The sequence below is a fragment of the Mobula hypostoma genome, chromosome 5 (genome assembly GCF_963921235.1).
Source record: "Mobula hypostoma chromosome 5, sMobHyp1.1, whole genome shotgun sequence".
NCBI lineage: Eukaryota > Metazoa > Chordata > Chondrichthyes > Myliobatiformes > Myliobatidae > Mobula > Mobula hypostoma.
Window position 1 is genome coordinate 196614828 of NC_086101.1, and position 27911 is coordinate 196642738.

The window sequence follows — 27911 nt, forward strand, 5'->3', positions numbered from 1 at the left end:
AGTGAGTGGTGTTGCTGTTACTAAGAACGTGCTTGGGAAGCTGAACTGTTTGAAGGTAGATAAGTCACCTGGTCTATATGGATGACACCCCAAAGTTCAGAACAAGGTAGCTGAAGAGATTATAGAGGCACTAATACTGATCTTTCAAGAATCAATAGATTCTGAGGACTAGAAAATTGCAGGAAGATTTTCTAATGCCATACAGTGGGGTTTAAATTAGAGTTGCAGGGGGTTTGGAATAGCAGGAACCCGAGTGCCAGAACAGAGAGTGGAGAGGTCATGGAGACAGATGCTGGTAAGACCTCAGACAAAATCAGGAATCAAAAAGTTGAGCATGGTGTGACTAGTGTCCTGAGCTGCATGGATCACGATCTGGAAGTACGATATTGTAGCCATGAGTGAGACTTGGTTGCAGGAGGGGTGGAACTGGAGCTCAATATTCCAGGGTTCCGTTTTTTTAGACGTGACAGAGTGGGTGGAATTAAAAGGAGAGAGGTGGTGCTACTAGTCAGGGAAAATGTCATGGCCGTGCTCCATCAGGACAGACTGGAGAACTTGACTAACAAAGTGTTGTGGGTGGAACTGAGAAATAATAGGGCTATATTACAGACCACCCAACAATCTGAGGGATTTAGGGCAACAAATTTGTAGAGAAATTGCAAGAAACATGAGGTTGTTATAGCAGGTGATTTTAGCATTCCACATATTGACCGGGACTCTTAAACTGTCAAAGGATTAGATGGGACAGAGTTTGTCAATTGTGTTCAGAAGTTTGTGTAGGGGAACACTGCATCTAGTAATCACAGTGCCATTAATTTCAAACTAAATGTTCAAAAAGATAGGTCTGGTCTGCTGGGTGAGATTCTAAATTGGAGAAAAGCCGATTTTGTTGGTATCAGATATGATCTGGCAAGTGTAGATTGAGACAGGCTGTTTTCTGGCAAAGGTGTACTTGGTAATGGGAGGCCTTCAAAAGTGAAATTTTGAGGGAACAAAGTTTGCATGTGTCTGTTGGAATAAAAGATAAAGATAACAAGTGTAGTGAACCTTGGCTTTCAGGAGATAGTGAGGCTGTTATTAAGAGAAAAAGGGATGTGCACAGCAAGTATAGGCAGGTAGGAACAAATGAGATGCATTCGGAGTACAAGAAATGCAAGAGCACATTTATGAAAGAAATCAGGAAGGCTAAGAGAAGGAAAGAAGTTGCTTTTGCAGACAAGGTGAAGGAGAATTGTAAGGGATTCTACAGATGTTGAGAGTAAAAGGATTTGCAAGGGACAAGATTAGTCCACTGGAAAGTCAGAATGGTAATTCATGTGTGAAGCCAATCATTTTGTTACATCTGCATTTACTTCGGAGTCTATGGAAGTGAGGAAAAGTGGCATCAACTTCATGGACCCTGTACAGATTATCGAGGAGGAGGTGTTTGCTATCCTGAGGCAAATCAGGGTGAATTAATTCCCAGTGCCTGACAAGGTGTTCCCTCAGACCCTATGGGAGACGAGTGCAGAAATTGCTGGGCCCTTGCAGAGATATTTCAAGCATCCTTAGCGTTAGGAGAGGTGCCAGAGGACTGGAGGATAGCCAATGTTTTTGACTGTTTAAGAAAGGCTCTAAACAGAAACCAGGAAATTGTAGGCGATGAGCCTGACGTCAGTTCTGGGAAAGTCATTGGAAGGTATTCCAAGGGACTGGATATATAAATATTTGGTTAACTGGATCAGCAACGTTCCAGGTGACTCCAAGATTGGGGTGTAGTGCACAGCAAAGAATACTATCATAGTTTGCAGAGGGATCTGCAAGAACCGGAAAATGGACTGAAAAATGGCAGATTGAATTCAACGCAGATAAATGCAAGGTGTTGCACTTTGCTAGGACCAACCAGAGTAGGTCTTACACAGTGAATGGTAGGGCACTGAGGATTGTGACAAAATAAAGGGACCTGGGAATACAGGTCCATAATTCATTGAAAGTGGCATCACAATATGCTTTTGGCACATTGGCCTTTATAAATCAAAGTATTGAGTACAGAAGATGAGATGTTATGTTGAAGTTGTATAAGGTATTGGTGAGGCCTAATTTGAAGTATTGTGTGCAGTTTGTTGTCACCTACATACAGGAAAGATGTAAATAAGATTGAAAGAGTACAGAGCAAATTTTCAAGAATGTTGCCGGGACTTGAGAATCTAAGGAAAGATTGAATAGGTTAGAACTTTATTCCCTAAAACATAGATTGAGGGGAGTTTGACAGAGGTATACAAAATTATGATTAGATTAGATTATGAGAACACTCAGTCCTCGTTTATTGTCATTTAGAAATGCATGCATTAAGAAATGATACAATGTTCCTCCAGAGTGATATCACAGAAAAACAGGACAAACCAAAGACTAACACTGACAGAACCACATAATTATAACATATAGTTACAGCAGTGCAAAGCAATACCATACTTTGATAAAGAACAGACCATGGGCTTGGTAAAAAAAAAGTCTCAAAGTCCCGAGTCGATCAACTCCCGAGTCCCCGATAGCAGGCGGCAAAGGGAGAAACTCCCTACCATAAACCTCCAGGCACCAACAATTGCTGATGCATTGGAAGCAGCCGACCCCAGCCGACACTGAGTCCGTCCGTCCGAAAACACCGAGCCTCTGACCAGCCCCTCCGATACAGTCTCCCAAGTGCCTTCGACCTCGTCCCGGCCACTGAAACAAGCAAAGCCGAGGATCAGGGCCTTCTCCTCTGGAGATTCCGGAGCACACAGTAACAGCGGCAGTGAAGCAGGCATTTCAGAAGTTTCTCCAGATGTTCCTCTGTACTCTCACGTCTGTCTCCATCAAATTAGAATTGTGCACGGTCCCCTACTTGACAAATAACAGACATCACCACCAAAGTGGCCGCGCGTGCTGCGTTGCGCTGCCACCATCTCCTCCTCCTCCTGAGGGGTATAGATATGGTAAATCAAGCAGGCTCATAAATGCCTGATAAAGCCTCACATTACATCCTTTCTTTTATATTCTAGTCCTCTCGAAACGAATGCTAATATTGCATTTATGTTCTTCATCAGCAACTTAACCTGAAAATTAACTTTTAAGGAATCCTACACAAGGACTCCCGAGTCCCTTTGCACCTTAATTTTTTGAACTTTCTCTCCATCTAGAAAATAGTCTGCGCTTTTATTTCTTATACCAAAGTGCATGACAATATAAGTCCCAACACTGTATTCATCTGCCATTCTCCTATTCTGCCAAAGTCCTTCTGTAGCCTCTCTGCTTCCTCACATCATCCACAAATTTGGCCACAAAGCCTTCATCCAAATCATTGACATAAAACAAAGAGAAATGGTCCCAAAATAGACATCTGTGGAACACCACTAGTCATCAGCATCCAACCAGGAAAAGCACCCTTTAATCCTTACTCTTTTCCTCTTGCCAATTAACCTATGTTCTATCCATGCTAGTACATTTCCTGTAATACCATGGGCTCTTGTTAAAAAGCCGCATGTGTGGCACCTTGTCAAAGGCCTTCTGAAAATCCAAGTACACAACATCCACTAATTCTCCTTTGTTAATCCTGCTTGCTATTTCTTCAAAGAATTCCAACAGATTGGACAGGCAAGATTTTTCCTTCAGGAAACCACTGTGATGTCGCCCATTTTATCGTGTACCTCCAAGTACCCCAAAACCACATCCTTAACGATCGACTCGAACATCTTCCCAACCACTGGCTGTCATTTCCTTTCTTCTGCCTCACTCCTTTCTTGAAGAGTGGAGTGACATTTGCAATTTTCCATTCCTCCAGAATCCTTGAAAGATCATTCTTGGAAGATGATACTAATGCCTCCACAACCTCTTCAGCCACCTCTTTCAGAACTCTGGGGCGGATCTACCTTCAGACCTTTCAGTTTCTCAAACACCTTCTTCCCTAGTAATGGCAACTTCACACCCTTCTGCCCCACTGACACTCACAAATTTCTGGCATACAGCTAGTGTCTTCCACTGTGAAGACTGATGCAAAATACTCATTTCATCTGCTGTTTCGTTGTTCCCCATTGCTAGCATCATTTTCCAATGATCCAATATCTACTCTCACCTCTCTTTTACATTTTATATAACTGAAGAAACTTTTGATATCTTCTTTAATATTATTGCCTAGCTTACCTTTATTCCATATTTTCCTTCTTAGTGGCTTTTTAGTTGCCTTCTGTTGATACTTGAAAGGTTCTCAATTCTCTAAATTCTCACCAATTTTTGCTCTACTATATGCCCTCTCTGTGGCTTTTATGTTGGCTTTGACTTCTTTCCGATGTATCTTTGCTGTGCCTTCTGAACTGCTCTCAGAAACTACAGCCAGTGCTGCTCTGTTGTCATCCTGCTAGTGTTCCCTCCCAAATAATTTTGGTCAGCTCCTCTCTCTGTATTTCCCTTTACACCATTGTTGTATTGATTTTTCTTCTCAAATTGCAGGGTAAATTCTATCATATTATGATCACTTACTCCTAAGGGTTTCTTTACCTTAAGCTCTCTAATCAGTTTTGAGTCATTGAACAACATCCAATCCAGAATAGCTGATCACCTAGTGGGCTCAGCCATGAACGGCTCTCATAGTCATCCCCTTTTGGGATCCAGCAGCAACTTGATTCTTCCGATCTACCTGCCTATTGAAACTCCCTATAGTTATTGTAAATTTGACACACACTTTCTATCTCCCATCATATTAGTGGACCACATCTTTACCACTGTTTGGGTGGTCTGTATACTACTTTTATCCTTGCAGTTTCTTAGCTCTACCCACAAAGATTCTACACCTTCTAATACAATGTCACCTCTTTTTAATAATTTGATTTAATGGTATGCCACAGATTATGAGGTAATTAGGCACTTGGAAAGAGCCAATAAAAGTAAGTCACATTAAATGGAGTTGGAGCTGCCCGCCAGTGTTCACTTGGCAGAAGACAAGCTCCATTGTGGTCCTTGGTATTGATGAAATTAGGGTCTGCACTATACATATATGTTTTGCGTGGTTGCATTTTACTGATACTCTATCTGTGCTTGCTATCTTGTTTGCTGGAGGTCTGGGCCTCAAGCCGTGGTGTTGCCTGTTTACAGTCACCAGGAGAGAGGCGACGGAGCCCGGGGGCAGTGTGGCATGGCGTCCAGGCTGCCACCAGTGTTCGCTTGGCAGAGACAAGCTCCGTTGCCTGGACTTCTTATTGTGTGGCTGTTACGAATATCTCTATGTGCTTGCTATCTTGTATGTGCTGCGTATGCTTTGTGCTGTGTGACTGTTGGGACTGCATTTTGCACATTGGCCCCAGGGTAATGCTGTCTCGTTCGGCTGTATTCGTGGATATTCATGTGTGGTCGAATAGCAATTGAACTTAAATTGAATTGCATTGAAATATAAGACCATAAGACCATAAAACATAGGAGTGGAACCAGCCCACTTGGCCCATCAAACCCATTCTGCCATTTAACCATGGCCGATCCTTCTTTCTCCTCCTCAATCCCATTTCCTGGCCCTCTCTCAATTGATGCCAAGTACAATCAAGAACCTATCAGTCTCTGCATTAAATGCACCCAACAACCTGGCCTCCACAGCTGCATGTGGCAAAAAATTCCATAAATTCACCATCCTCCGGCTAAAGAAATTTCTCCGCATCTCTGTTTTGAATGGACACCGCTCTATCCTGAGGCAGTGTCCTCTTGTCCTAGACTCCCCCACCATGGGAAACATCCTTTCCACATCTCTGTCTCGGCCTTTCAACATTCGAAAGGTTTCAATGAGATTGCCCCTCATCCTTCTGAATTCCGAAGTACAGACCCAGAGCCATCAAATGTTCCTCGTATGATAACCCTTTCATTCCTAGAACCATCCTTGTAAATCTCCTCTGGATCCTCTCCAATTCTAGCGCATTTCTTCTAAGATGAGGAGCCCAAAACTGTACACAATCCTCAAGGTGAGGCCTCACCAATGCCTTATAAAGCCTCAGCATCACATCCCTGCACTTATATTCTAGACGTAGAAACATGGAAACATAGAAAACCTACAGCACAGTACAGGCCCTTCAGCCCACAGAGTTGTGCCAAACATGTCCCTACCTTAGAGATTACTAGGCTTACCTATAGCCCTCTATTTTACGAAGCTCCATGTACCTATCCAAAAGTCTCTTAAAAGACCCTATCGTATCCGCCTCCACCACCGTTGCCGGCAGTCCATTCCACGCACTCACCACTCTCTGAGTAAAAAACTTACCTCTGACATCTCCTCTGTACCTACTCCCCAGCACCTTAAACCTGTGTCCTATTGTGGAAACCATTTCAGCCCTGGGAAAAAGCCTCTGACTATCCATACAATCAATGCCTCTCATCAACTTATACACCTCTGTCAGTCACCCCTCATCCTCCGTCGTTCCAAGGAGAAAAGGCCGAGTTCACTCAACCTATTCTCATAAGGCATGCTCCCCAATCCAGGCAACATCCTTGTAAATCTCCTCTGGACCCTTTCTATGGCTTCCACATCCTTCTTGCAGTGAGGCAACCAGAACTGAGCACAGTACTCCAAGTGTGGTCTGACCAGGGTTCTATATAGCTGCAACATTACCTCTCGGCTCCTAAGTTCAACTCCACAATTGATGAAGGCCAATACACCGTACACCTTCTTAACCGCAGAGTCAACCTGCGCAGCTGTTTTGAGTGTCCTATGGACTTGGACCCCAAGATCCCTCTGATCCTCCACACCGCCAAGAGACTTACCATTAAAATGAACCACTTCACACTTATCTGTGTTGAACTCTATCTGCCACTTCTTAGCCCAGTTTTGCATCCTATCAATGTCCTGCTGTAATTTCTGACAACCCTCTACACTATCCACAACACTTTCAACCCTTATGTCATCAGCAAACTTACGAACCCATCCCTTCACTTCATCATCCAGGTCATTTATAAAAATCACAAAGAGTAGGGGTCCCAGAACAGATCCCCGTGGCACTCCAGTGGTGACTGACCTCCATGCAGAATATGATCCGTGTAGAACCACTCTTTGCCTTCTGTGGGCAAGCCAGTTCTGGATCCAGAAAGCAATGTCCCCTTGGATCCCGTGCTTCCTTACTTTCTCAATAAGCCTTGCATGGGGTACCTTATCAAACTTCTTGAAAGAAATGCTGACATTGCATTTGCCTTCCTCACCACCAACTCAACCTGCAAGTTAACCTGTAGGGTGTTCTGCACAAGGACTCCCAGGTCCCATTGCATCCCTTTTGTATTTTCTCTCTGTTCAGAAAACAGTCCGCACTACTAGATACCAACTAGGTACCAACTAGAGAAGGGGCAGTGTTGGATCTCCTGTTAGGGAATGAGATAGGTCAGGTGATGGAGGTTTGTGTTGGGGAGCACTTCAGGTCCAGTGATCACAATGCCATTAGTTTCAATATAATTATGGAGAAGGATAGGCCTGGACCCAGGGTTGAGATTTTTGATTGGAGAAAGGCTAACGTTGAGAAGATGCGAAAGGATTTAGAAGGAGTGGACTGGGACAATTCGTTTTATGGGAAGGATGTAATAGAGAAATGGAGGTCATTTAAAGGTGAAATTTTGAAGGTACAGAATCTTTATGTTCCTGTTAGGTTGAAAGGAAAGGTTAAAAGTTTGAGAGAGCTATGGATTTCAAGGGGTATTGGAAACTTGGTTCGGAAAAAGAGAGGGATTTACAATAAATATAGGCAGCATGGAGTAAATAAGGTGCTCAAGGAATATAAAGAATGTCAAAAGAATCTTAAGAAAGAAATTAGAAAAGCTAAAAGAAGATACGAGGTTGCTTTGGCAAGTAAGCTGAAAATAAATCCAAAAGAGTCTCTACAGTTATATTAATAGCAAAAGGATAGTGAAGAATAAAATTGGTCCCTTAGAGAATCAGAGTGGACAGCTATGTGTGGAGCCAAAAGAGATGGGGGAGATTTTAAACAATTTCTTTTCTTCGGTATTCACTAAGGAGAAGGATATTGAATTGCGTAGGGTAAGGGAAACAGATAGGGAAGTTATGGAAACTATGATGATTAAAGAAGAGGAAGTACTGGTGTTTTTAAGGAATATAAAAGTGGATAAGTCTCCGGGTCCTGACAGGATATTCCCTAGCACCTTGAGGGAAGTTAGTGTGGAAGTAGCAGGGGCTCTGACAGAAATATTTCAAATGTCACTAGAAACAGGGATGGCGCCGGAGGATTGGTGTATTGCTCAAGTTGTTCCATTGTTTGAAAAGGGTTCTAAGAGTAAACCTAGCAATTATCGGCCTGTGAGTCTGACGTCAGTGGTGGGTAAATTGATGGAAAGTATTCTTAGAGATGGTATATATAATTATCTGGATAGACAGGGTCTGATTAGGAACAGTCAACATGGTTTTGTGCATGGAAAGTCATGTTTGACAAATCTTACTGAATTTTTTTAAGAGGTTACTAGGAAGGTTGACGAGGGTAAAGCGGTGGATGTTGTCTATATGGACTTCAGTAAGGCCTTTGACAAGGTTCCATACAGAAGGTTAGTTAGGATGGTTCAATCATTAGGTATTAATATTGAAGTAGTAAAATGGATTCAGCAGTGACTGGATGGGAGACGCCAGAGAGTAGTGGTGGATAACTGTTTGTAAGATTGGAGGCCGGTGACTAGTGGTGTACCTCAGGGATCTGTACTGGGTCTAATGTTGTTTGTCATATACATTAATGATCTGGATGATGGGGTGGTAAATTGGATTAGTAAGTATGCAGATGATACAAAGATAGGAGGAGTTGTGGATAATGAAGTAGGTTTTCAAAGCTTGCAGAGAGATTCAGGCCAGTTAGAAGTGTGGGCTGAAAGATGACAGATGGAGTTTAATGCTGATAAATGTGAGGTGCTACATTTTGGTTGGACTAATCAAAATAGGACATACATGGTAAATGGTAAGGCATTGAAGAATGCAGTAGAAAAGAGGGATCACGGAATAATGGTGCATAGTTCCCTGAAGGTGGAATCTCATGTGGATAGGGTGATGAAGAAAACTTTTGGTATGCTGGCCTTTATAAATCAGAGCATTGAGTATAGGAGTTGAAATTGTACAACGCATTGGTGAGGCCAAATTTGGAGTATTGTGTACAGTTCTGGTCACTAAATTATAGGAAAGATGTCAACAAAATTGAGAGAGTACGGAGAAGATTTACTAGAATGTTACCTGGGTTTCATCACCTAAGTTACAGAGAAAGGTTGAACAAGTTAGGTCTTTATTCTTTGGAGCGTAGAAATTTGAGGGGGAACTTGATAGAGGTATTTAAAATTATGAGGGGGATAGATAGGGTTGATGTGGATAGGCTTTTTACATTGAGAGTAGGGGAGATTCAAACAAGAGGACATGAGTTGAGAGTTAAAGGGCATAAGTTTAGGGGTAACATGAGGGGTAACTTCTTTACTCAGAGAGTTGTAGCTGTGTGGAACGAGCTTCCAGTAGAAGTGGTTGAGGCAGGTTTGATATTGTCATTTAAAGTTAAATTGGATAGCTATATGGACAGGAAAGGAATGGAGGGTTATGGGCTGAGTGCAGGTCGGTGGGACTAGGTGAGAGTAAGCATTCAGCACGGACTAGAAGGGCCGAGATGGCCTGTTTCTGTGCTGTAATTGTTATATGGTTATATTTATTTCTACGGGGAGCCACAGGTGAGAGCGGAGTGCCAGATGGGGACCAAAGGTGGACTAACTGCCCTGAAAAGGATGCGACATGTTCCCCAACAGAGGTGCTACCCCTCCCTGACACCCCATACACCCTTCCTGGCACTCAGCTCTCACCTGTGGCTCCCTGTAGTTGTTTGCATGCGACAGTGGCCACACCCCGGCCAACGGCTTCGACAAGCCGGCAAAACCAGGTGAGGGTAGCCGACGGGTCTCAAACCCCCGGTGAGATAGGGAGTTGTCTATCCCAGCATGTGATGACTGACTCCAGCGGACTGAGCAGACGAGACCAACGGAAGGTCCAACGGTCAAGAAGGCGGTCTCTGCAAGCGTCGTGGAACGTATAGAGCAGGACAAGACACAAAAGACGTCCTGGTCATCCACTGCGCCTAGTCCCATTTCCAGCTGTCTAGACTCTGTCTTGCCATTGGATCCAGATGGGAATTGGGAAGAGAGAGTGAGGCTGACACTGTGCAACTCTCCCTCACTTAAATCCAAATCACGCGCTAGTCTCGACACCATCATAATGGTAACAAAAACAACAGGAATACTGCAGATGCTGGAAATTCAAGCAACATACATCAAAGTTGCTGGTGAACGCAGCAGGCCAAGCAACATCTATAGGAAGAGGCGCAGTCGACGTTTCAGGCCGAGACCCTTCGTCAGGACTAACTGAAGGAAGAGTTCTTCCTTCAGTTAGTCCTGACGAAGGGTCTCGGCCTGAAACGTCGACTGCGCCTCTTCCGATAGATGCTGCTTGGCCTGCTGCGTTCACCAGCAACTTTGATGTATGTTACCATCATAATGGTGTTGAGGTCCTCATCGACTTCAATGATGGACGAACAACATATTTATTTCTACTACCAAAGTGCATGACCATGCATTTTCCAACATTGTATTTCATTTGCCACTTTCTTGCCCATTCTCCTAACCTGTCTAAGTCCGTCTGCATCCTACCTGTTTCCTCAACACTACCTGTCCCTTTACCAATCTTCATATGATCTGCAAAACTGGCAATAAAGCCATCTATTTCATCATCTGAGTCATTTATATACTGCATAAAAAGAAATGGTGCCAACATCGACCCCTGCAGAACACCACTAGTCACTCACTGGCAGCGAAACAGACAAGGATCCTTTTATTCTCACTCGCAACCTTCTTCCAATCAGCCAATGTTCTAACAATATTAGTAACTTTCCTGTAAGCAGCCTCATGTGTGGTACCTTGTCAAGAGCCTTCTGAAAGTCCAAATATACAACATCCATAGCATCCCCTTTATCTATCCTACCTATAATCTCCTCAAATAATTCCAACAGGTTCATCAGGTAGGATTTTCCCTTAAAGAAACCGTGCTGACTTTGACCTATCTTGTCCTGTATCACCAAGTACTCCATCACCTCATCCTTAGCAATTGAATCGAACATCTTCCCAACCACTGAGGTCAGGCTAACTGGTCTATAATTTCCTTTCTGCTGCCTTCCTCCTTTCTTAAAGAGCATCGTGACGTTTGCAATTTTCCAGTCCTTGGCATCATCCAATGATTTTTGAAAGATCGTTTCTAATGCCGCCACAATCTTCAATACTACCTCTTTCAGGACTCTAGTGTGCAGTTCATCTGGCCCGGGTGACTATGTACTTTTAGGTCTTTCAGTTCTGTTGTATGCCCTCTCTTTTGTTGTTAATGAGCTTTGACTTCTCTTGTCTGCCATGGTTGTACTATTTCTGCCATTCGAGTATTTCTTCATTTTTGGAATACACATGTCCTGCACCTTCCTCATTTTTCCCAGAAACACACGCCATTGCTGCTCTGCTGACATCCCTGCCAGCAGCTCCTTCCAGTTTACTTTGGCCAACCCGTCTCTCATACCACTGTAATTTGCCTTACTCCACTGAATTACTGCTACATCAGACTTTACTTTCTCCCTATCAAATTTCAAGTTAAACTCAATCATATTGTGATTGTCTCCTAAGGGTTCTGTTACCTTAAGCTCCCTAAGCGCCTCTGGTTCTTTTACATAACACCCAATCCAGTAAAGCTGATTCCCTCGTAGGCTAAATGACAAACTGCTCTAAAAAGCCATCTCTTAGGCATTCGACATACTCACTCTGTTGAGATCCATTACCAACCTGATTTTCCCAATCGACCTTCAAGTTAAAATCTCCCATGACTATCATAACATTGCCCTTTTGATACGCCCTTTGTATTTCCTGTTGTAATCTGTGATCCACCTCCCAGCCACTGTTGGGAGGTCTGTATGTAACTGGCATCAGGGTCCTGTTTCAACCCACAAGGATTGAACATCTTCAGATCCTATGTCACATCTTTCTTCTGAGTTGATGCCATTCTTTACCAGCAGAGTTCTGCCACCCTGTTTGCTACCTTCCTGTCCCTCCGATACAACATGTAACCTTGGACATTCAGCTCTCATCTACACTCATCCTTCTGCCATGATTCAGCCATGGCCTCTCTTCTTGCATTTGCCCTTTCGAAGAGCAACATCTCACGTTTCTTTCGGTTCGACTCTATCTGCCGTTTCTCAATCCATATCTGCAACTGATCAATATTGTGCTGTATTCTTTGCCAGTGTTCTACTCCATCCATTACTCCACCAACCTTGGTAATTCTACCCCTATCAGTCTGTCTTGTCACCTTGTCAAAATCTCAACTAAGTGGTAAGACATGACCTGACACACACAAACCCATGCTGGCTCTCCATAATTAGACCAGGGGTTTCCAAATTCTCATATATTGTATCCCTAAGAATTTTCTCCACCAATTTCCCTACAACTGACGTGAGACTCACCGGTCTATAGTTCTCAGGATTTTCCCTTGTTCCCTTCTTAAATAGAGGTTCAACATTAGCCTCTCGCTAGTCCTCTGGGACCTTGCTTGTGGCTAGAGAGGACATGAAAATACTGATCACGGGCCCAGCAGTCTCGTCTCTTGCTCTCTTCAATAGCCTGGAATAAATCTCGTCAGGCCTTGGGGACTTATCTACCTTAATACTCAGTCGGAGGCCCAACATTTCCTCCTCCTTGACCTCTAAATGCCCTAACGTATTTATACACTCAGCAATGATCTCCTGCTCCTCCCTATCCTTTTCCTTGGTAAATATTGAAGCAAGGTACTCATTAAGTACCTCACTCACATTCTCTGCATCCAAGCAAATGTTTCCCCTTTAATCCTTGAGTGGTCCCACCCTGTCCGTTGTTATCCTTTTACTCTTGATGTATGTACAGAGTGTCTTGGTATTTACCTGAATCCTCCTTGTCAAGGACTTTTCATAGCCCCTCCTGGCTTTCCTAATTCTCTTCTTTCGTTCTTTTCTGTCTTCTTTAAACTCATGTGTTTTGTTTGATCCTGACTTCCAAAGATGTACATGCTTTTTCTTTATATTCTTGTTTAAATTCATCACCTCGCTGGACATCCAAGATTTTTTATCTTTCCATCTTCATCCATCTAACAGGAACATGCCTTTCCTGTTCTCTGTGCAATTGATCATCCACATGTCTGATGTGGACTTGCCAAAGAATAGGTGTTCTGAATTAACGCTTCTTTGTTCCTGCCTAATGCCCTCGTAATTTGCCCTATTCCAATTTAAGACTCTCCCACAAGGAATATACCTACCCTTATCTGTAGCTATTGCCTGCTGGTGACGTAGTGGTATCAGCGTCGGACTTCGGAGTGAAGGCTCCCAAGTTCGAATCCAGCCGGCTCCCTTGCACCCTTTCTATCCATGCTGGGTTGAGTTTCGAGCTAGCAACTCAACCTCATAAAAATAAGAAAGCCTGCTAAAAAAACGCCGTCACAACGGCGTCCCGATGACTCCACTCGGAGTTAAGGGCTTTCTTCTTCTTTATCTGTAGCTATCCTGAAGGTTAAGGAGTTGTGGTCACTGAAAGGCTGATTACCCAACACCGGGTCCAGTACACAAACAGGAGAAAATCTGCAGATGCTGGAAATCTGAGGAACTCCTCCAGCGTTTTGTGTGTGTTACCAGGTCCAGTATGGCACCTCCTCTCGTTGGATCATCCACAAACTGATTTAAGAATCCTTCATGGATACACTTAACAAATTCTGCCCCATCTGAACCCCTTGCACTAAGAGGGTCCTAATTTATATTAGGGAAGTTGTAATCCCCCATGTCAAAAACCCGATTGTTTTTACACATTTCCTTAATCTGATTATTTCTCTGTTCCTCAATGTCCTGGTGGCTATTCGGGGGTCTGTAGTACAACCCCATCAGTGTGATTGCACTCTTCCATTTCCTGAGTTCATCCAAATGGACTCAGTGTCTGACCCCTCCATTATGTCTCCTCCGAGTGGAGCTGTGATATTGTCCCTGATTAGTCGTGCAATTCTAACCCCTGACCTTTGCCTCCTCCTCTATCTTTTCTAAAATTTCAAAACCTGGGGCATTCATCACTCATTCCTGCCTTTCTCTCAGCCAAGTTTCAATAATGGCTACAATGTTGTATTTCCATTTACTGATCTATGCTCTAAGTTCATCACCCTTACCCATAATACTCCTAGTATTAAAATAAACACACTGCAAACTCTCCGATCCATTATTTCAATTCTGCCTTTTAAACCTTTTCCCGACGTCTACCTTCTGGCCTGATCCTTCCCTTACTGACCAGGGACTCTGGTTCCCAGCCTCCTGCCTCCTGGCCAGGATATTAGTTCCCCTCCAATGCAGGTGCAACCTGTCCCTCTTGTTTAGGCCATTCCTTCCTCAGAAAAGGTTCCAATGATCCAAGAACTTGAAACCCTGTCCCCTGTACCATCTCCTCAGCCACTCATTCATCCATGCTATCACCCATTCCTACCTGCACTAACCAGTGGCACAGGGAGTAATCCGGAGATTACTACCTTGGAGGTCCTTCTGTTCAGCCTAACTCTATATACTCACTGTGTAGGACCTCTTCCCCTTTTCTGCCTATGTCATTGGTGCCAAAATGTACCACGAACTCCGGCTGCTCCCCCTGCCCCTTGAGAATATCCTATAGCCATTCTGATACATCATGGACCCTAGCACCCAGAAGGCAACACACCATCCAATTTCCCCTGGGATCAATAAAGTATGACTATGACTATGACTATACATCATGGACTCTAGCACCCAGAAGGCAACACACCATCTTGGTGTCTCTTTTGCGGCCATAGGATCTTCTTTCTGTCCCCTAACTACTGAGCACCCTGTAACTATCACACTGCCTGACTTTACCCTTCCCTGTCAAGACTCAGAGCTAGCACAGCGCCCCCAGCCTGGCTCCTGCTGCCATGATCTGATGGGTCATCCCCCCTAGCAGTATCCAAAGGGGTATTCTTGTTGCTGTGGGGAACGGCCACAGGGGAACCTTGCACTGGCTTCTTAACCCCCTTACCTCTCCCAGTGGTCATCCATCTACTGTACTGACCACCTCTTCAAAAGTCTCATCTCCAAATCTTCAGCCTCCCGAATAATTCTGAGTACACCCATCTCCATCTCCATCTCCTTGACCTGGTCAATCAGGTGCTGAAGTTGGGTGTATTTTTTGCAAATATAGTCATCAAGGAAACTGTCAGGTACCCCGAATTCCCACATCTGACAGAAGGAGCATTCGTTCCTGGGATTGAAACTACACTTCCACCTTCTCTTTCCCTGAATCCTCTAACTTCATTTCATCTGTGAACACTGATGAAACGTATTCATTTGGGATTCTCCTGCATCTTCTGACTCCAAGCCCAGATTGCCCATGTTGTCCCTGATGGACTCTACTCATTCCCTGGACTTTTTTTTGCCCCTGATATACATAATACGCCTTTTGATTTAACTTAGTCTTGTCTGCCATTGATTTATTGTGACCCCTCTTTGTCTTCCTCATTTCCTTTTTAATCACTTCACTCCACGTTTTACACATTTGCCAGACCTCCCATGATTCCTATTTCAGGCTTCGTTTTTATCTCTTTATCCAGCCCTCAATATCCCTTGATGTCCAGGTTTCCGTGTACTTGTTTCCTGATAGTCCTTTCACCTCTTCCCTTCCCACCATCCAGAGATACAAATGATCCTTCCAGATGAAGCAGTGATTCACTTGCACTGCTTTCAGTCCATAAGACATAGAAGAGAATTGGGCTATTCAGCCCATCATGGCCGGTCTATTGTCTCTCTTAACCCCATTCTCCTGCCTTTTCCTTGTAAACCTTGATGCCCTTACCAATCAAGAACCTATCAGCCTTTGCTTTAAATATGCCTATGGACCTGGCCTCCATTGCCGTCTGTGGTGATGAATTCCACAGATTTACCACCTTCTACTTAAAGAAATTCCTGCTCATTTCTGTTCTAAATGGGTGTTGCTCTATTCTCTAGAGCCATTTGAAAATCTAGTGGTTCTTGAGAGATCGTTACTGATCACTATCTGACTGCTCAAACTCTCCGTCATTTTCAGATTTCCAGTCTGCCCCCATCCTGACATCTGCACTGAGCAGTTGTCACTTCCTCTCCATGGTCCATTGCTTATTATCCTCTCTCCTCCTTTCTGAAGGGTCTTTATCAATCCTCCCTTTCCAACAACACACACAAGATGCCCGAGCAACTCAGCAGGCCAGGCAGCATCTCTGGAAAAGAGCACAGTCATTAATTTGGGCTAAAAACCCTTCAGCAGGACTGAAGAGAAAAAGCTGAGGAGCAGATTTAAAGGAGAGAGAAACACCAGGTGATGGGTGAAACCTGAAGGGGGAGGGGATGAAGTAAGGAGCTGGAAAGTAAATTGGTGAAAGAGACAGAAGGCCATGGAAGAAAGAAAAGGGGGGAGGAGCACCAGAGAGAGGTGATGGGCAAACAAGGAGATTTAAGGTGAGAAAGGGGAAAGGGGATGGGAAATGGTGAAAGGGGGGTGTGGATCATTACCAGAACTTCGAGAAATTGATGTTCATGCCAACAGGTTGGAGGTACCCAAACAGAATATAAGGTGTTGTTCCTCCAGTCTAAGTGTGACCTCACCACAGCAGTGGAGGAGGCCATGGATAGACAGGTGGGAATTGGAAGTACAATTAAAATGGGTGGCCACTGGGAGATCCTGCTTTTTCTGGTGGATGGAGTGTAGGTGCTCAGTGAAGCAGTCTCCCAATCTATGTCTGATCTCTTTCACTAATTTACTTACCAGCTCTTTAATTCATCCTCTCCCCCATCAGGTTTCACCTATCACCTTGTGTTTCTCACTCCCCTCCCCACACCTTTTAAATCTTCTCCTCAGCTTTTTATTCTCCAGTCCTGCCAAAGGGTCTCAGCCCAAAACATCGACTTACTCTTTTCCTAGATGCTGCCTGGCCTGCTGAGTTCCTCCAGCACTGTGTGTGTGTTGCTCCTGCCTTCTCAGCTTGCTTGTGAGATCATAACCTGGGTCTGTCCACTCGAGGTTCAAGATGGTTTAATGTCATTTCCAGTACACATGTGCAAAGGAGAACGAAATAATTGTTGCTCCAGAACCGATGGAGCACAAAGAAAGGACATTAAGATAAAGAACACAATAATAAAGCATACAATAAATATAAATAGATTAGATAGTTTATGTATATGGATTGCGTGTATGCCCATAAAGTGACGCTGGGCACAGGAGTGTCTGTACATAAGGTGACTCTGACAGGAAATGATAAAGTAGTGGTGGTTGGGGGTGTGGAGGGGTGAGTCAGTTGGTGGAGATGTCGCTTAGCCTTACTGCTTGGGGAAAGTATCTGTTTTTGAGCCTGGTGGTTCTGATGTGGATGTCACGGAGCCTCCTCCCTGATGGGAGTAGGACAGACAGTTCATAAGCAGGGTGTGTGGGATTCTTCATGATGTTACTGGCCCTTTTCTGTATAAATGTCCTTGATGGCAGGTAGGCTGGTGACAGTCATGCATTGGGCAGTTTTGATTAGACATTGTAGCGTCTTCCTTTCCGTCCCATGCAGTGATGCAGCTCTCCTGCTACCCTTCACTTTCCTTTCTCTTTATTCACAGGAAATTTCAAGTTGCTTAAGAGAAAAAGGAGAAGTAAAGGAATATGTAAGTATGGTCCTGAATATAAAAGCAAGCGACTAGCCTCTGATTCAGAACTCTGCTGACCCATGATGTCAGAACACTTGGTGACTGAGTTCCCAACTCCTCCCAGTGGAGAGCTCAGAACATTCACTACTTGCAAGGAGAAGGAATATATTCTTATCTCCATCCTTTACACAAGATGTACCCTGCCCAGTCCCATCATGAATGTCCGTGTCTCTGTGAGATCACACCTCATTGCCCTCCACAAGAGTGAACATGTGCTGACTGCTTCAGCTCTCCTCACAGGGCAAATACTGTATGCCCACTGGCCTATAATTTCCTGGTTTCTCTGTGATGCTTTCTTTGAGGGCAGTGGTAAGACTGATCAAGAAATAGGGTTTTCCAGAGAAATAACTCCTCCGATGATCTGTATCTCAGGGATTTGAAGGAGGAGCTCTGTGAATGCACTGCTTTCACCTTTCAAATTCCCATAGATTATGGAACACTTCCCCATGTGAGAAGACCACAAGTAGATGCCAGAGTTTGTGAGAAGGACAGCAAGGAAATACAGAACAATTAACCTGACATAAATGCTGGGGAAATGCTGGAAGCTCCGATTAAGGAAGAGGAAACAGGGCACTTAGAAAATAATAATAGGCATCCGACAATGATTGTTATGTTGTTTTAGTTTAAACGTACTGTGGGTTAACAGTGAAGACTCATATTCTGGAAGAATTAGAGAACTTTTATTTACAGTAATAAACAAACATGCCTTAAACCTGCCACATGCTGGAACATTCTGGCAAAAACCTGCGTATGCTCAGTGCTCTGTCCAATCAGGTACTGGCACAGCATTGCACGTGATATCACCACTTCCCTTCCTTCAAAAGAAAAACAATTAACAACATTAATCAAAGCAAATACATAATTCAACACGTCTCTATCAGTCTCTCCATGGGCTTACGAACACGAGTAGACCTTCTTAGTGGTACACACAGATCTTGTGTTTCCTTGTTATTATTTACATGTTTTGTCTCCTCTGCATCAGTTAACTAGATCTCTGAAGAATCACATCTTCCTTTCCCTGAAAAGAAAAACAAATAACAATATTAACCAATAAACAAATCTAAATCAGCTAACTGAAACTCTGAAGTTGGCTCTTCGCTATCTGAGCCATGACTCTTCTTTATCTCTTCTTTTCTGATGTAAGCTTTTCTTTATTTATCTCAACTAAACTTTTTGGTATACTCTCATATGCCTCCTGGTTATAATCTGGAATTTCAGTTAAGCAGTTCATGCTATCCTCCTCAGCAATCTGCTTCCCTGCTTCTGTTTGGACTGTATCTTTCCTAATTCCTTCCAAATCTTCTTTTCTTCATCTAATTCATTCATCAAATGTGTAATCTCTTTTTTATGCTGAGACTTCATCATTTCAATACAACTTCTCAATTCCTTCACTTGTGCTTTCACTTCTTGCTTATACTGTGCCCACTGTGAGCATTCTTGCTCTAGACGGTGATGAGACTGAATCTCATATTCTCTCAGTGTCTCTTTCATTATCGCTTGCATTGAAGCAACCTCCTCCTGCCATTGTTTTTTCACATCATCAGTTGCCTCCTGTTTGGTCGTCTCAGCCACTGCAGCCACTGCTTTTATATTCTCCATGTCAGCATTTGCACAAAGGCATCTATATAAAATTCCTCACGGTCATCTTCAAACACTGCATTTACTTCTTTCATGTCATTTTCTTTCTTTCTACTTCTACAACAGTGTGAAAACTGATTAATCTTACCACAGTTGTAGCAAATTTTGCCATATGCGAAACACTGATTTGGGCGATGTTCCCGCGCACAGCGAGCACATGACCTTTTTCTTTCAAATTCTGTCTTGATCTCTGTCAGTTTTGTCAACGTATTATTATATTCTTGATATATTTGTTCTTTTTTACAATGTTTATATTGCAGTTTACAACAAAAAGCTCTGCAGCCTGCAACGTCACGGTCTCAGAAGCTTTGCAGAGTGCAAAAGCTTTTTCAAAATTTAAATCTTGCTCTCTCAACAGCCTTTCTCTCAGTGCATTATCTCGAATGCCACAAACTGTTCTATCTTTGATAAGAAAGTCCGTGAGCAATCCAAACTCGCACGTTCTACTACGCTTTCTTAACTCGGTCACATACTGATCAATTGTTTCAGTAGCTCTCTGCGCACATGTGAAGAATTTAAATCGCTCATATGTTAAATTATGCCTGGGTATACAAAAAACTTCAAATCTGTCCATTATCGACTTTAAATTATAATTATCTTCATCTTTAAGGACAAAATTATTATATACCTCTGCTGCGTCATTCCCAATTACATGGAGCAGGACTGCAGCTTTAGTTTTGTCTGCTTTTCTATCAGCTTCGATTGCCGATAAATATATTTCAAACTGTTGCTTGAATATCCTCCAATTCTCAGCTACATTGCCAGTCGGCTGCAATTTTGGTAGGGGTTGTAAACCATCCACCTTACTGTTTACAGTTCAAACTTTTTCTGCTTCTTTTTTTTCGAATTTCTTCGATTCTTGATTCTCCCGTATTGTTCTTCCAGAACCACTTCTGACATCATGTTATGTTGTTTCTGTTTAAATGTACCGTGGGTTAACAGTGAAGACTCATATTCTGGAAGAATTAGAGAACTTTTATTTACAGTAATAAACAAACACGTCTTAAACCCGCCACATGCTGGAACGTTCTGGCAAACCCCGCACATGCTCAGTGCTCTTTCCAGTCAGGTACTGGCACATCATTGCACGTGATACCACCACAATGAATATATTTAAATTGGGAAGCTGCCTCCCTCAGGAGATGGAGACCATGGATTTCCGGGAACAGTACCAGGGCTGAGAGGTTTCGTGGGAAGAGCCTGGAGAAAGCATGTTGATCCCTGGAGCAGAGCAGATTAAAAGGAGATTGAATAGGTAGAGAGCAGCACAAGGGAGGGTGACACGTGAAGGGAGTTGGCAGGAGCAGAGGACGTTTGGTCAGAGTCTGGGATTGCTGCATGAAAGGAGATAGAAATATAGAAACATAGAAAATCTACAGCACAATACAGGCTCTTCAGCCCACAGAGTTGTGCTGAATATGTCCTTACCTTAAAAATTACTAGGCTTACCTATAGCCCTCTATTTTACTAAACTCCATGTACCTATCTAAAAGTGTCTCAAAAAACCCTATCGTATCCGCCTCCACCACCGTTGCCGGCAGCCCATTCCATGCACTCACCACTCTCTGAGTAAAAAACTTACCCCTGACATCTCCTCTGTACCAACTCCCCAGCACCTTAAACCTGTGTCCTCTTGTGGCAATCATTTCAGCCCTGGGAAAAAGCCTCTGACTATCCACATAATCAATGCCTCTCATCATCTTATACACCTCTATCAGGTCACCTGTCATCCTCCGTCGCTCCAAGGAGAAAAGGCTGAGTTCACTCAACCTATTCTCATAAGGCATGCTCCCCAATCCAGGCAACATCTTTGCCAATCTCCTCTACACCCTTTCTATGGTTTCCACGTTCTTCCTGTAGTGAGACGAACAGAATTGAGCACAGTACTCCAAGTGGGGTCTGACCAGGGTCCTACATAGCTGCAACTTTACCTCTCAGCTCTTAAATTCAATCCCACGATTGATGAAGGCCAATACACTGTACGCCTTCCTAACCACACAATCAACCTGCGCATCTGCTTTGAGTGTCCTCTGGACTCGGACCCCAAGATCCCTCTGATCCTCCACACTGCCAAGAGTCTTACCATTAATACTATATTCTGCCATCATATTTGTTCTACTGTCAAGATGAAGCCACACTCAGGTTGGAGGAACAACACCTTATATTCCGTCTGGGTAGCTTCCAAACTGATGGCATGAACATTGACTTCTCTAACTTCTGTTAATGCCCCTCCTCCCCTTCTTACCCCATCCCTTATTTATTTATTATTTTTTTATTTTTCCCCTTTCTTTCTCTCTCTTTTTTCTCCCTCTGTCCCTCTCACTATATCTTGCTCTGATGCTCCCCTCCACCTTTCTTTCTCCCTAGGCCTCCCATCCCATGATCCTCTCCCTTCTCCAGCCTTGTATACCTTTTGCCAATCAACTTTCCAGCTCTTGGCTCCATCCCTCCCCCTACTGTCTTCTCCTGTCATTTTGGATCTCCCACTCCCCCTCCCACTTTCAAATCTCTTACTATCTCTTCTTTCAGTTAGTCCTGACGAATGGTCTCAGCTCGAAACGTCGACTGTACCTCTTCCTATAGGTGCTGCCTGGCCTGCTGCGTTCCACCAGCATTCTGTGTTTGTTGCTTGAATTTCCAGCATCTGCAGTTTCCTCATGTTTACACTTTATACTTATCTGGGTTGAACTCCATCTGCCACTTTTCAGTCCAGTTTTGCATCCTATCAATGTCCCACTGTAACTTCTGACAGCCCTCCACACTATCCACAACACCTCCAACCTTTGTCATCAGCAAACTTACTAACCTATCCCTCCACTTCCTCATCCAGGTCATTTATAAAAATCACGAAGAACAGATCCCTGAGGCGCTCCACTGGTGACCAACCTCCATGCAGAATATGATCCACTCTTTGCCTTCTGTGGGCAAGCCAGTTCTAGATCCACAAAGCAATGTCCCCTTGGATCCCATGCCTCCTTACTTTCTCAATAAGCCCTGCATGGGGTACCTTATCAAGTGCCTTGCTGAAATCCATATACACTACATAGAAACATAGAAAATAGGTGCAGGAGTAGGCTATTCGGCCCTTCGAGCCTGCACCGCCATTTATTATGATCATGGCTGATCATCCAACTCAGAACCCCGCCCCAGCCTTTCCTCCATACCCCCTGATCCCCGTAGCCACAAGGACCATATCTAACTCCCTCTTAAATATAGCCAATGAACTGGCCTCAACTGTTTCCTGTGGCAGAGAATTCCACAGATTCACCACTCTCTGTGTGAAGAAGTTTTTCCTAATCTCGGTCCTAAAAGGCTTCCCCTTTATCCTCAAACTGTGACCCCTTGTTCTGGACTTCCCCAACATCAGGAACAATCTTCCTGCATCTAGCCTGTCCAATCCCTTTAGGATTTTATACGTTTCAATCAGATCCCCCCTCAATCTTCTAAATTCCAATGAGTACAAGCCTAGTTCATCCAGTCTTTCTTCATATGAAAGTCCTGCCATCCCAGGAATCAATCTGGTGAACCTTCTTTTACTCCCTCTGTGGCAAGGATGTCTTTCCTCAGATTAGGGGACCAAAACTGCACACAATACTCCAGGTGTGGTCTCACCAAGGCCTTGTACAACTGCAGTAGTACCTCCCTGCTCCTGTACTCGAATTCTCTTGCTATAAATGCCAGCATACCATTCGCCTTTTTCACCACCTGCTGTACCTGCATGCCCACTTTCAATGACTGGTGTATAATGACACCCAGGTCTTGTTGCACCTCCCCTTAATCGGCCACCATTCAGATAATAATCTGTTTTCCTATTTTTGCCACCAAAGTGGATAACTTCACATTTATCCACATTAAATTGCATCTGCCATGAATTTGCCCACTCATCCAACCTATCCAAGTCACCCTGCATCCTCTTACCATCCTCCTCACAGCTAACACTGCCGCCCAGCTTCGTGTCATCCGCAAACTTGGAGATGCTGCATTTAATTCCCTCATCCAAGTCATTAATATATATTGTAAACAACTGGGGTCCCAGCACTGAGCCTTGCGGTACCCCACTAGTCACTGCCTGCCATTCTGAAAAGGTCCCATTTATTCCCACTCTTTGCTTCCTGTCTGCTAACCAATTCTCTATCCATATCAATACCTTACCCCCAATACCGTGTACATCTACTGCTCTTCCTTCATCAATGTGTTTAGTCACATCCTGAAAAATGGGAGACAATCACAGGAAAGTTGAAAAAGAACTGGAGTGATCTTGGGTTGGGAAATCATTACAGGACTGTGGGAAGAGGGGAGTGAGACAAAACAAAGAGCTCCACCAAAACAGACCAGATGGGCAGAGTGGTGTTGTGTTATTCGTTATCCAGAAGGTGGGTGAACGTGAGACTTGTTCCTCCAGGAGAAATTGGCACCATCTGCAAGATTCTGTTGTTTATCATCTCCCCTCGTTTCTAAAGGGACTTCATAAATCCCCCAGTCCTGCTGGCATCACTTGGGTCAGTCCACTCCCAGTAACCTTCACTTTCCTCTTTGTTTACAGCAATTAGTCAAGGAACCCCTCGAAGGTGGCAAAGTGAGTATCTTCTCCTGAAAAAAATCACACACTCTCCGATCGATGAGGAAAGAGTCTGGAACCGAGCAGTGGTGGGCAGTGGAAGTGATATGGTGATGAGACAAAGAGGAGAGGGAGTTCAAGGAGACTGAGTGAAAGGGGAAACTGAATCAGGTTGGTTGGGGAGGAGGCCTGAAGTAAGAAGCTAGGAAGTGATTGGTGGAAGAGATAAAGGGTAGGAGAAGAAGGAATCTGAAAGGATGGGAGCGTGGACCATGGGAGAAAGGGAAGGAGAAGGGAAACCAATGGGAATGTGAAGTGTTGTTCCTCCAGTCTGAGAGTAGCTGCCTGAATGGAGCTGGGAGCCGATTCACAAGAATGTTGAAAGGAAACTGGAGTGAGCCTGAGAAGGACTTGACGAGTAGAATTAAGGAAAATCCCAAGGTGCTCTACATGTATGTGAAGAAGGATAGCCAGGGTGAGAGCAGGGCTGATCAGGGATAGCAGAAGAAACATGTACCTGGAGTTGGAGGAGGTAATTAATCAATACTTTGCTTCAGTATTCACCAGTGAGAGGGACATTGACGTTTCTGAGGACAACGTAAAATAGGCTGATATACTTGAACATGTCAACGTTCAGAAAGAGAATATGCTGGAAGTTTTGAAAAACATTAGGATAGATAAGTCCCTGGGTCGGATGTAATGTACCCTAGGTTTAGGACGGTGGTGAATACTGGTAGCTTGGGTAGAGGCTTTTTTAATGTTGTGGTGTTTGCCGAGCTTGGCAATTAGCTTGTAGACGTTTCATCACCAGTCGAGGTGACAACCTCAGTGCGCGATTGTTGGTGTTTCTCTCTGGGAGTGCTCACGTTTATATAGGGCCCCTTTCACTTGCCTTGGTCCTGATAGGCTACCCCTACAATTGACCTCTTAATTCGATTGGCTCTTAGGGGTTCGCGGATGGCAACTATTTCAGTATGTTTGTTTATGGAGTTACCAAAAGAGAACCACGCTTCTAAAAATTCTTGTGCATGCTTCATACTTGCCTGCACCAGAACCTCCACAGTGTCCCAGTTAATGTGGTGTCCTTAGTCTTCACGTACCAAGATCAGGGACAGTGGGTCATGTCTCCGTACTGCCAGTTTGTGTTGCCATAAATGTGTTGAGAGTCTACGTTCTGTACGGCCGACGTAGTTCTTGTTGCAGTCTCCACAGGTGACCCTGTACACCACATTGCGTTTGTCAGTTGTCTTTCCTGGTACCATGGTTCTTGAGGCAAACTTCCTTAAAGTTGCCATTACTTGTGAGTGATTGTGATGCCTTGAGGTTCTAGAAGTCAGGCTGTCATTTCTCTTTGGAAGAGTGGTTCTCTGTCAGCAAGCATGCCAAAATAGACACCATCCACGAACCCCTAAGAGCCAAAGAAACACGAGCTGATTGAATTCAAAGGTCATCTGTAGGGATAGACAATCAGGACCGAGGCAAGTGAATGGGCGCCTATATAAAATCAAGCATTCCCAGAGAGAAACACCAACAACCACACACTGAGGATGTCACCTTGACTATTAGTGAAACTTCTGCAAGCTGATTTCCAAGCTTGGCAAGCACCACAACATCAAATACCCTAGGTTACTACGAGAAGCGAGGGAAGAGATTGCTGCACCTTTGGCAATGATCTTTGAGTCTTCACTGTGTACAGGAGTAGTGCCAGATGATTGGAGGGTGGCAAATGTTATTCCTTTGTTCAAGAAAGGGGAGGTCCTTAATGAATACTTTGGTTCAGTGAGAGGGATCTTGACGAATACGAGGTCAATGTAGAGCAAGCTAATGTGATGGATTATGTCAAGATTAAGAAAGAATAGTGTTGGAACTGTTGAAAAATGTAAGGACAGTTAAGTCCCTGAAGCTAGACTAGATTTAGCCCACATATCTATATAAAGTGAGGGAAGAGATTTCTAGGGCATTGACTATAATCCTTGCTTCCTTCCTGGCCAGAAGAGTAGTAATTAGAGGATTGGAGGATAACAAGTGTTCCATTTTTCAAGATAGGTGAAAGGGATAATCTTGCGAATTTATAGACCAATGAATCTTATGTCGGTGGTGGGCAACCTACTGGAGATTCTTAGGGACAGGATTTATTGTCATTTGGCAATGCATAGTCACATTAGAAAAAGTCAGCTTGGCTTTGTGAGGGTCCTCACAAACCTGTTTGAGTCTTTTGAGGAGGTGGTAAAACAAATTGATTAAAGTAGAGTGGTGAATGTGGTGCCTATGGTTTTAATGAGACATTTGACAAGATTTCATTCAGAAAGTCAAGAGGCATTGGATCCAGTGAAACTTGGCTCTATGGATTCAGAATTGGCTTCCCTACAAAAGGCAGGGAGTGGTAGTAGATGTAGTATATTGTACCTAGAGTTTGGTGCTCCACAGGGATATGTTCTGCGAACCCTGCCCTTTGTGATTTTATAAGTGACTTGGAAGAGGAAGTGGAGGAGTGGGTTGGTAAGTTAGCAGATGTCACGAAGGTTGGAGGTATTGTGGATACTGCAGAAGGTGTTGCGAGTTACAACCATATATAGAGAGTATGCAGAACTGGGCTGCAAAGTCACAGATAGAGTTTGATCTGGAAAAGTGTGCAGTGACACATTTAGATTAAGATCGAACTTGAAAGTGAAGTACAAAGTCAACGGTTGGATTCTCAGCAGTGTGGAGAAACAGAGTGATCTTCGGGTCTAAATCCATAGGTCCCACAAATTTGCCATGTAACTTGATAGTGTGGTTAACAAATGTATGTTGTGTTGGCCTTCGTTAGCTGGGGGATTGAGTTCAAGAGTCTCAAGGTAACATTGCAACTCTATAAAATGCTGATTAGATCTTTGTGTTCAATTCAGGTAAGATGTGGAGATGTACCAAGATACTGTATGGATCATGTTTTCTCAGAAAAGATTCAGCAAGCTAAGATTTCTCTGTTCAATGTTCAATTATGTATTAGTCCACTCCTGGTAGCCATCACTTTCTTTTCTCTTTTTTTCCCACAGCGTGTGATTGAACGGTGTACTGTAAATGGATGTGTGAGTATGCTCCTAAATATAAAGTAGCCCCGGCTTCTGTTGATATCCCGATCTCTGCTGAGCCCTGACATCAGTATACTCTGTTCCGTGACTGAACTCCCAACTCCTCCCAGTGGAGAACTCAGAACAATCATTACCTGCAAGGAGAAGGAATATTTGTGTGTCTCCATCCTCCACACAACATGTACCCTGCCGATTCCCACAATGAATGTTCCTGTCTCTGTGAGGTCACATCTCATTGTCCTCCAGAAAAGTGAACATGCGCAGACTGCTTCATCTCTCCTCACAGGATAAACCTGCCGTCTCAGGAATCCATCTGCTCCCAAATATACCACATTAACTGAGCTTGTTCCCATTGAAATTCCAGCAGATTCGTCAACATAGTTTCCCTTCCATAAATCTATGTTCACTCTCCCCAAGTTATCTTCCGCGTGCCCTTCCCCGTGTCATTTTTCAAATGATAATCCCTGCAATTCCCCTGCTATCAATATCTACTATAACCAGTCTGTACTCCCCTGTTTTCCCATCCTTGTTTTGTGTATATAATGCTCACATTTACTACTTTTCTTCTGTGGAGTCTGTTGTAAAATCAGGAATTTGGAAGATGACAACCAGTGTATCAACTTTCTCCATCGATGCTTTATTCAAATCCTAAGGTGCAGGTCATCAGGTCCTAGGACACGTTGCCTCAGGCCATTGGTTTTATCACTGCTGCCAGTTCCTCATACAGACCTGTAGTCCTCCACTGTTTTCCTGCCGATGTTCTGTTTTTGACTCATGTAGGTCCCACACAGTGGTTAGCAAGGTGAGAGCCCGTGAAATGGGGGATAATGCATTGATTTGGTTCTCAGACAGAAACCAAAGATGATAATTCTTAGTTTGTAGGCA

At 43.8% G+C, this 27911-nt stretch overlaps 1 protein-coding gene across 6 annotated transcripts in view; it reads left to right on the plus strand.

The window, feature by feature from the left end:
• Nucleotides 1-27911, plus strand: part of LOC134346399 (ribonuclease T2-like) — a 119299-nt gene that overhangs the window by 21779 nt on the left and 69609 nt on the right. For all 6 annotated transcript variants that reach the window (XM_063047759.1, XM_063047762.1, XM_063047760.1 and 3 more), the window contains exons 8-10: nucleotides 17673-17717; nucleotides 23941-23973; nucleotides 26991-27023. In XM_063047759.1, the coding sequence (XP_062903829.1) occupies nucleotides 17673-17717; nucleotides 23941-23973; nucleotides 26991-27023 (111 nt within the window). The remainder of the gene's footprint in view (nucleotides 1-17672; nucleotides 17718-23940; nucleotides 23974-26990; nucleotides 27024-27911) is intronic.